This window comes from Protobothrops mucrosquamatus, unplaced genomic scaffold (assembly GCF_001527695.2).
Source record: "Protobothrops mucrosquamatus isolate PMUCROS unplaced genomic scaffold, P.Mucros_1.0 scaffold1115, whole genome shotgun sequence".
NCBI classification, from domain to species: Eukaryota; Metazoa; Chordata; class Lepidosauria; order Squamata; family Viperidae; genus Protobothrops; species Protobothrops mucrosquamatus.
In genome coordinates, this window is record NW_015387334.1 from 69,083 (window position 1) to 80,068 (window position 10,986).

At 36.4% G+C, this 10,986-nt stretch overlaps 1 protein-coding gene across 1 annotated transcript in view; it reads right to left on the reverse strand.

Annotated features, from left to right (window-relative positions):
- Positions 1 to 10,986, reverse strand: part of FSTL5 (follistatin like 5) — a 340,144-nt gene that overhangs the window by 41,643 nt on the left and 287,515 nt on the right. The window contains 2 exon segments of the mRNA XM_015820299.1: positions 2,865 to 2,983; positions 6,926 to 6,952. Coding sequence (XP_015675785.1) covers positions 2,865 to 2,983; positions 6,926 to 6,952 — 146 coding nt within the window.

Here is a 10,986-nt window from a genome sequence, read left to right on the forward strand (position 1 = left end):
CTGAGGACCGGAGCACCCACAAGCTTGTAAATAGCGTGTGCGTGCTCCCCTAACCTGATATGGTCCTCTGCTCCCGCCATATCTGCCTCTCCCACTGACCGTACTGATACCTCTCTCCTCCCTCCACCCCCCAACCTCCTCCCCCACCCTTTCTACACCGCAACCCCCAGACATGGCTGGTCCTGACCTAAGGAGAACCCCCCCTCCCAGCCACCCTTGTTCCCCCTAAAAACCCACCCCCCCAACCTCCCTCATTCCCCCTAAAAAAATTTTAAAACACCCCTTTAAAAATCGTCTCAATTTAACATTTTTCAATTCCCTATTCGTGGCACCTGTGCTTCTGTGAGTCTTTAAATACTATTTTGAAATCAGATCTGAAGTACTACACCACCTTATTGTGATAGGCTTTTTGAAATACTTGTACTGCCCTATTATTCACACCAACTTTGTTTTAAAAGCAGATGCAAACTCTTCTAATTCACATCATATCTGAGAGGGATTATCCTTTCCATATTTAACATTTGTATTTAAAAGTGAACTTTTTTGACTTCTGTTTTATCATTGCATGATAAAAGTAGAATGTAATCTGTCCTCTTATTTGTGTAAAATTTCCACCTTGCTTGGGTAATTTTTCTGAATAATAATAACAATAATATTGTATGTAACACCTTGTTCACTGATGTATAAATCTAAACAGCATGCACATATTAATAGTGTAGTTTTTTCTTGTGGCCCTAATTCTTAGGACCTATCCAGTGCTTTTAGATCTGGATATCTGAAATCCTGTAGATGTTTAGTTAGGACAAATAATACTAAATTTACATAAAACTCTCTACCTTAAAATTTGCATTAGCATTAGAAACCTGCATATTAAAACAACATATAATTCAGTAAAATGTACAACTTAACTGACTTCTTCATCAAAGGATTTTTCAATATTTGAGAAGGATTGCAATTTTACAACATATCACAGCATATTGTACAAAAAATTATCTTTGCATGTGGTATAGATGAAGAAGTTGATTTAAAGACTATAGGTTGGAAACAGTTAAAAGTTTTTATTTTTTAAACCTAAGCAGTAGGCTTAAAAATAATAAAGATGCACAAAGAAAAAGAAATAAAAATAATAAATGTTTGCTTAGACAGCTTTTTTACTGCAGTCTTGTGGTCAAGTGAATCATGACTTTGAGTTTGACTTCCATATATTGCAAAGTTTTTCCTTTAAATTTTTCTTTTTCTACCCTTATGGAACAGCTCCATTATGGAGCTGCAAACACCATTAAGAACAATTCTTATGAACACCTTTCATATCAAAATCAGACTACCCTAAGCACAGACAGGAGTTATTTGAGCCTTGGAATAATGCTTTTAAAATAATTCCAAATAAACCGTGATGCAATACAATTTTCTTTTCTTTTAGTTTAATTTTATCTCTTTCATTGGTAATTCAGTATTACTGTTTAATAATTGCCGACAAAATATAAAACATAAAATATGTCTGGAAGTGTAGGATAAAAAACTTTCATCTGGGATTTAGTATGTTTTCACAAAGTTAATGTGTATTGAGTGTCATTTATGCTGTGGCTCCTGCCCTTTGGACTATCTTTCCCCTGAAATGAGATCGCCTTCCACCCTTCCCTAAGACCCTTAAGTCCTGGTTCTTCCAGATCACTTGAGGCCCCAAAGGGGAGCATCACACTGGAGGTAGTTGATTAACTAAGAGCTAATCCCATCTCCCCCCCCCCCCCGTGCATCTCGTTCCTGCCTTCTCCATCTTGTGACCATGATTTTACTTTGATGGTATTGTCATTTTAAGGAATATTTATTATCATTGATTTTAATGTTTTTATGCTGTAAGCCACCCATCTGTCACTTCAAAATGAGATGGGGGAAATAAATATAATAATAATATTGTTCTGGAGAAGATGAAGTAATAAAACAATATAAATTAATTACCAATATATTTAGCTGGGCATTTTATTTTAAAAGAATACAGAATTAGGATTGGGCTCTTGTCTATTAAACAGTTGGGAGAAACTTTTTCCATCCTTCTTTTCCTCTTTCTTTCCCATTCCTTTTGAGTCACAATTCCAAGCCTGAAGTTTGGAAATATTTTAATATTTTCATAGCAGTAAAAAAAATCTAATGGAAAAAGAAATCTTTCCATCAGTTTCAATTCTTTCTAAAATCTAAGATTTTAGGTAGTGATTTGGATTTAAAAGTGCCTTATTGGAAAACCTTATTCACAATCTAGATTTCACAGAATATTACAAAATGACATGAGAAAAATGATCATAATCTCAGAGCTTTGTTTGTGTATATGTTGTTATGAGAAATTTAACTCAATACTTTATTATGCTGTACTAGAATTTATCAATAAACATCAATAATAATTGAATATTTAATTCAGTCTAATTTTAAGCAATATAAATTTTAAATTAAATCTAATTTAATATTTCTTCCAGATGTGTGACTTCTTTAGTCTGCTATATCTATATTTACATACACCACTCTGACATATCATTCAAAGCCAATGATAGCCCTTAACGTTGCTATAAGTTGCACTCCCATATTTTAACACTGATGATATGATATTTTGATGTAATACATCATCTGCAAGTATTTAAGGAAACCTTTATAGAATGGCATTAATACCACTATTATATTCTCACTTATTTGGAACCAGGATTTTTTCTTGGAATTAGGATCACTGACAAAACTCAAACAAACACTTAAAAAAAACCCCACTGATAATGAAGAACGTATTTCATTCTTTTGTTTGAAAGAACATCTTCAGTGTTTGGCAGAGTTCATTACTGAGGTAAAAAATAAAAACCTAATAACTATATTTCAAGAATACTTGCCTGAAATCCAAGGAGCTTTTCATTAGGCTTAATGTGTCTCTGGAATTCACACTCTACTGGTTGTATCACTTTGATTCCATCTTCATAAAACACATAGAACATATTACCAATTCCCAGACCTTAGGAGCAAAAAACATGTTAATGTTTATTAAACAGAGCCTTAATTAGAAGCCAAAGAGAGTGATTTGTTAATGCATGAGAAGTTAGTAAGTCTGATTCTATAGGGTTTTTTAAAATGTAAATTCAAGAGTTCATGTAATACTCTCAATGACAAACAAATGACCTTATGAATATCACTCTGAAAATTTTTAAGTAAAATGGAAACAAACTCTTATACTGTACATGTCATTATCCTATATCTGAGACTAAAAAGAATTAAAGTTCTGTGATGCCATAGAAAAAAATAATAGTATTTTAAAATATGCCTTTTAAAATAGCATTTTTACATATAGTCAATCATGACTTGACTTTAGTTTAGAATAGAATGGAATAACAGAGTTGGAAGGGACCTTGGAGGTCTTCTAGTCCAACCCTCTGCTCAGGCAGGAAACTCAGACAAATGGTTGTCCAATCTCGGAGAACATAGTTCTGCCAGTGTAAGTATTAGTGGACCATCTATATCTGACAACTAGAGTGCCAGGGATGGTATTTTTTAAGATAATATATCTCAAAGGATACCAAAATGAAAACTAGTGTTGAGCAGGACATATACTTTTAGGACTGGATTTCTGACCTGGTAAATTTTTGTACAACTTTTTAGGATCAGATCCAGCAATGGAAATGAATTTAATTTAATTTGTGAGAAAACACCAAGAAACAATTTCTACCTTCCAAAGAGATTGGTTTACTTGGGTATACAGTAAATTAGGTTTTCAACATATTTAAAAATATGGCATACACTTCTGGTCACAGTACATTTTGGGGTGTACTTCCCACTTTTTCTAGGATAGGAAAGACATTAAATATTTCCTTCAGACTAGTATCCATTGGTTAACAGATACAGGGACAGGGACACACCAAATGTAAAATCCTTTGTAACTTTTTTCTGTCAGGATATAATGGGAAACTCCCTGCTTCATATAATTATTTTAAGTACCACAAATTGCTCAAACGTTCACAGATACAAAGCCTGCAATAACTATAGGCAATTTACAAGGATATAAAATTCTTATTGCATTTCTACTCCCATTTAGAAATTTCCTTGATTTCTAACACTTTCAGAGTACACTAAGATTGAAATATCAAGACCCATGGAACTCATAAACTGACCTTCATCTTGCCACCTACTTTTAGCTCAATCAACAAATATACTAAACATAGTGTTGAAAGAAAAGTCTTCATCCTAGTTCATCCAAGCCGGGGATAAATAAACAACATGGCGACTGCTTTAGGAAGATGGTTGCAGTTTATTGAAGAGCCAGACTGAAAAATGGCTCTGGCAGGAAGGAGGAGAGAAATCAAGGGCTGAGCACATGTGGAGTAGGTTTTTATACCCTCTGAAAGCCTTTTGTTTGGAATAGTTTCCTGTTCCTGTGGTATGAACTTTGAACTGAGTCTGAGTATGCTTTTCTGGGCCTTGGTATCTGTGGTTTAATCCTACTATGCCCCAAAAGTCATATCCTGCTTCCCTGGGCTAGGCTAATGACTCTTAGAGTTTGGGTGAGGTATGCAGATTTTAGGTCTTTGTCTTCTTGAGTTTCTGGCTCCAACTTTCCTGATCGTTTTACATCTGCATTTGTATAGGGCTGGCTCCTGCTTGGGGCAGAGAGACTTGGGGGCAGGGTTGGCTTCTGCTTTTAAAAATCCTTTTAATATTTCTTTTAATCCTTTTAATATTTCCTTCTCTGGGGGGCTGACTTCCCACAATAGGAACACCCATGGAAATACCACTATTAGGAGTCATAGCTGAGACTATGATGCAATGTCTAGTAGCAGTAACACTTTCACACATACAAGTGAAAATATGGTTCTGTTATTTAAATAACACTTTCATCATAATAAAAAGAAGCAATTAGAGAAGACAATCAAAGCATCAATAAAATAATAAAATGTACAGGAGAATAAGGAAACAACAATGCACTATCTTCCTGGATATTGTTATTAGCAGATAAAACTATGGTACATTAAAGACCCAAGTTTCTGAAACTATCTAAAGCATACAATGTAACATCCATTATGTAGGCAGACAGGTAGAAGACTAGCAGACTGAATCCATACCAATGGGCAGAAAGAACACATAATGAAAACTCTTTAAGTTTGTAACAGAACAGATTTAGCCAGTTTCAGTTGGGAAACTGAAGAGCTTAGATCAAAGAAATACAAAATGCTAAGGAATTTCTACAAGATTGACATTCAGACAAATCAATCACCAATAGACATGAAGAAATAAACATTTTAAAAACACAGTTAAAACCCTAGGAAGGAAACAAATCTCCTAGAACACATTCCATCCCCAGCGCTTCCTCTTGCCCAGGAGCCAACACTAAAAGAATCAGGAAACAGCATTAGATAAGCAATCAGGAGGAAACCATACCCTAATTAAGGAACCATAAAGAAGGAAGCACAATATGACAGGGAGGCCAAGCTACTACATATAAACATCCAATAAAACCCACTGCCCTTCACATTGATGGCATTAGCTAATATGATAATGAAATATCTACAAGAGAACAATCAGATTTAGAGAGCACTAAGAACCCAACAGTTCAGTCTTGAATTACATATGTTGTCTTCTATTGGACAAATTTTAAGAAGAGATTGGACAATCATTTGTCTGAAATGATATAGAGTTTCCTGCCTGAGCCGGGGGTTGGACTAGAAGACTTCCAAGGTTCTTCCAACTCTGGTATTCTGTTCTGACTATGAAAGAATAAAAACGTTACCAATATCAAAGACATATAAGGGTTCAATGTGTCCCCAATCTTTCTCCATGTTTCTATGATTCATTTTAACATATCCCTGTCTTATATCAAATGGAAATAAATTTAAATTAATAAAATACTATAGTTAAGAGGTTGGAGCATGAGTTGGAAGAATCTAGGCAGCTTTTATAGTTTTGTTCAAAGAAATCAATAAGTGAATATTTTCACCCTATGGAACAGTGACAAAATAATATCTGCAGATCAAACTGCTGTTAGAAGCAAAGGAGTAGGAGACAATAAAAAGAAGATGACCTTGTGAATGAGTCTTACTATCAGATTCAGTAAAACTTAATATTTCAAAATCACAAATCTTTTAAAACATATATTATTTGTGTTTCATAGGCTCTATGAAACACAAATAAAATGTTATATGTTTTAAAAGATTTATCTCTTATCACTTTTATTGTTATTTAAACTTGAGTTCAATTCATCAGCTTTTTGGAATGTTGTTTCAAAATTTTAACTAGTCCTTTGCTGTATCATATGCATTTAAGTTGAATGTTGATGCTTAAAATATTTCATTGGGATAATCCAAGCAGGATTTGTGTGCAAGAAACATCTTTTTTAAATTGCGAGATTTCTATTTAAAATATATTTAAATTTTAAGTCCATTCTTATATATTATTTATTAGAAGCAATTTATTAGGCATGAAGCTCTATAGTTTCCTTTTTATCTATTTGGCAATTTTGCAAGTTTAAAAGATCAAAGGTTTGTAACTTCAAGATACCAGATAATGCAATTTTTTTTAGAAGATTCACAATATATCATTCTTTATTTAAAAAAAAAAGATGATTTATATCCCTTAGTCAACATTCTGACAATATATAACATGATTAGCTGGATGATTTATGAAAGCAGAAGGGCATATTTAGGGGGAAAAAATCCTCCATTGGAATTTGCTTGTGATAATACATATAATATGGGCCATAGATACTGAATTTTTCTCTGAATGAAAATAACCACATTACATTATTTGCAATGACAAGCAATTTAAATTGAAACAGCAATTTATGAAGACATAATTAAAATAATGAAGACATAATTAAAATATAATAACTATAGCTATTGTGTGCTTGAAAGAAATAACATGTATATGAAACATGTTCATTATTATAGAAAGGAGAAAAAAATAATAGTACCTTCCTCTCTCCATAATATGTTAGCAACTGCAGCATGTAAGGGAGAAAGAACAGAAGAAAAAATAAAAATTAAGAGCAATAGTGCACTATTTTTAAAAATGTGAGTCTGATATATATTTTGTTCATATACTTGTATACTATTTAAAAAATCTGTATACTGTTCATCATTATATATATATTATTTTTTATAACTGTCATTTACTTCATTTTGGCAATTTTCAGTAGAAATTATATGTGGTCAAATGTCAACATTACTTTTATTTATTTATTTTTCAAGCAAACATATAGATCAGTGGTGGTGACCCTATGGCATGCGTGCCAGAGGCGGCACTCAGAGCCCTCTCTGTGGGCACGCGTGCCTTCGTCCCAGCCCTGCCTCCCCCCACGGCCCCCTCCTCACCAGCAGCCCCCCCGGAGGAGAGTTGCCCCCCGGTGCGGCCGCACAGAGCAGAGCAACCAAGGACATGGCAGCCGGGTAGCAGGGACAAGACTCCGCCATCGCACTCCATCGTGCGCAGATGATGCTGCAGGGCGCAGGTGGAGGGTGTGGCCACCATGGCACTGCTGATCCACCTGGGTGATCTGTTGCGGCAGGCCGTGGAGGCGGGTGGCCCTATGGGCAGGCGGGGCATGGGGTGGCTGGCAGGGCGGGGGCGGGGTGGTTTTTCGGCACTCGGTCTCTAAAAGGTTCGCCATAACTGATATAGACATTAGGAATACTTATGCTGCCTCTTGCTTTAAAATGACCAGTAAAATTTAGAAAGGAGCACTTCATTACAATTCATGTACATAACATATATACCTATGAAATTGTATTTCAAACTGTTGATATGAATAGGATTTATTTGAAGGTGTCTGGATTTTTCTGACAAAATAATCAAATTTAAGTTGTAATTAATTCTATTTGGCTTCTAACATTTGGCAAATAAAAGAAATCTCAATTTAACCATATATTTGCTTTTCTAAACTTAATGCATAATTATCATTCATTCATTTGTTCATTCGTTCGTTCATTCATTCATTCATTCCATTTTGTCCTGCGCAAATACAAAATACTTCAAGCCCACAATACAAACAAACTCACAATACGTGGACAACTTAAAAACTATATAAGAAACAACAATACCCCCCAAAAAGTAGAATGGAGGGAAAAAATATGATTAATAGTATTTCAATATTGGGTCTTCCTCTTAAATGGTGTATTGAACGGCAGGATGATCTTTCTCTCCTGCTGACAATCAACTTATTTTGCTCCCAAAGCTGCTTTTTGGGCAGTGCTGGATTTGAACGAGAACACTTAGGAACTGTCAAGGTAATTATAATTTAGTAACTGACCAGCAGAGATGATATACAGAAAGTGAGTCAGCAAAGTATTTTGGGGGTAGTATCCCTTTAAGAGACTGTCTGAGGAAAATGACAGTTGGAATCTTTAGCTCACTTGAACTGTTTTGTACATAACTGACTACCTTGTATTCTGTATGCTCTCTGAATGTTGTTATTTCATATTGTATATTAAACCACAGTTCTTTTAACAAACCACTGTTAGATATTTATGCTCCTGTGTTATCACACAAAGAAAATAAGAAAAAGGCTGTGATAATTTATATTCTATTAATGTGGTATAATAAGGTAGAATAATAAACAATTGCTGGAATAATGATTTGTCTGCATAATTACTAGAATAGTGATGTAATGCATAATCACTGGGAAAATTCTGTGTCAGTAATATGTGACTAACCAAAAGCGCATTGCACATGGATACAATGTATGTAGCAAAACCTCCATTGTATGCCCGTGAGAAACGATCCTAATGTATTACAATGTGTATTACAATGTGTAGTCCTTTGTTCCTGAGAAAAGGAAAGTATAAAACTGAAATCTGATCCCGCCCTCCTTGCTCAGAATTGCTTGTCTTTGTTGCTTCTGAACCTGTGCAAATAAATCTCTCTGCTAAAACCCTCTGGAATTCATAAGAGTCCTTTCATTTTCCACAAGAATGTTGGCATCTCCAGATGGGACTCTTAGGAAGAGGCCGTTGACCTGCCAGACGGACTGCCCTGGGGGAAACCCCTCTCCTAACGATGACTTCTCCAAGCCGGCTCCATGGCCTTTGACTACGGGGAGACCTCGACGGGAAGGGAGGGGAAATCACCCACCAGCAAAGCACTCCAGTCAAGGATCCACCGAGGGTAGCAGGTGGGTCTTTTAATCCACAGAAGGGTCTGGAACGTCTGCAGGCAAGTATTATAAAAAAGGGGATACCTGATCCCGTTTGGATCAGAAGAGGGGACTGATCAACCCCTAGAAGACAAGGCGGCATCCTTAAGTCTTCAATAGGTAGGATTGTGTGGGTGGTTAAACCATCGCATTTCCTGCAGAGTGACCGTTGGAACGTCCAGCACTTCAGGTCGGTGGTAGTGTGTTAAGGAAGAATGGGAGGAAAACAGACTAAGAAGGGTGTTGGTCAGACGCCACTCCAGTGTATGTTGGCAAATTTTAAAAAGGGTTTTTCTAGGGATTATAGGGACCCACGACCAAATCCAGCCATATTAAAAAGATTATGTGAATCTGAATGGACCACCTTTGGCATAGGGTGGCCCAAAGAGGGATCGGCGAATCCCAAACTCGTGGCACGGGTTCATCAAATTGTAACTGGAAGAGGTCATTGGGACCAATATCCCTATATAGACCAATGGCACATTAATATTGCAGAAAAGCCTAGATGGATAGCAAAGTGTCAGATAGAATGTGCTAAAATATATTTGGCAAGCCAAAAAGCCAAACCTCAGACAAAAGCTAAGATTTTGAGCCAGGAAGAAAGGAAGGAAGTTGCCAGACCCCCTCCCTATGTTCCTAGAAGAAAAGAAGGGGGAATATATCAGCAACCCCCTCCCCTTAGAGGCCCCTCCGGTTGAAAGGAATGAAGTCCACCTTAAACCAGAAGCCGGTGTGGAAAAAGAGATAAAAAAAAGAACAGAGTATTCAGAAGAAAACACAGGACTTGGATAAAGATGAAAGCAAAACATCAGTTTCTAGTCGAACTAGAACTAGAAGGGCAAAAACAGAAGAAACAATAGCCCCTCTAAGAGAAGTGTTGGTCCCTGGACCAAACAACTCCAATGTTCCGATGCTTCAGTATGTTCCTTTTACAACCACTGATCTACTCAATTGGCATCAGCAATACGGACCATTCTCAGAAAAGCCTCAAGAAATAATAGATTTATTCTCTACTATTATCCAGACGCATAACCCCACATGGGATGATATGCAACAACTTATTTCTACCTTACTGGATATGGAGGGAAGGGAAAAATATAGGTTAGGAAAATTAAAAGTACTTGCCAGAAGACATGCTGAGGGAGGAGCAAATTACCAAGCGGACAGAGATACCTCAGCAGTAGAAGAGAGACCAGACTGGAATGCTAACAATTTACAACACCAAACTTTGTTGCAGAATTATCGGCTTTTATGCTTAGAAGCTCTGAGGGAAGACACAATCCGTCCAGTTAATTATGCTGCAGTAACTAGTATTTGGCAAAAAAAAATGAATCACCAACCGCTTTTCTCAGCCAACTGATAGAAGCCTATAAAATAAATAAAGGTCTTGATATGGAGTTGGCACACAATCGCCCACTCCTAATTGAAAGATTTATCACCCAAAGTGCCCCAGACATAAAGAAAAACTTACAACGCACAGAAGGGGCCTTAGGGAAAAATATAGCAGAGATTATGGAAATAGCTCAGAAAGTTTTCCGTAATCGTGAAAAAGAAGAGGAACGTAAATCAGATCAAAAAGAAAAAAAGAAGACTGAAATGTTAGCAATAGCCTTAGGAGGAATGCACATCGGACCAAACCAATGTGCCATCTGTAAACAGGAAGGACACTGGCAAAGGGAATGCCCCCAAAGGAATGGCCAACCTAAAGGGCAATCTCGCCAGTATGGAAGAGGACGAGGAAGAGGATTTAGTGGGACTTTCCAAAGAAGTTACAGGGGAAGCTTCAGGGGACAAGGGCGTCCAGCCTATCCCAGTCAGACAGAACAAAGAGAAGAAAACTTGAT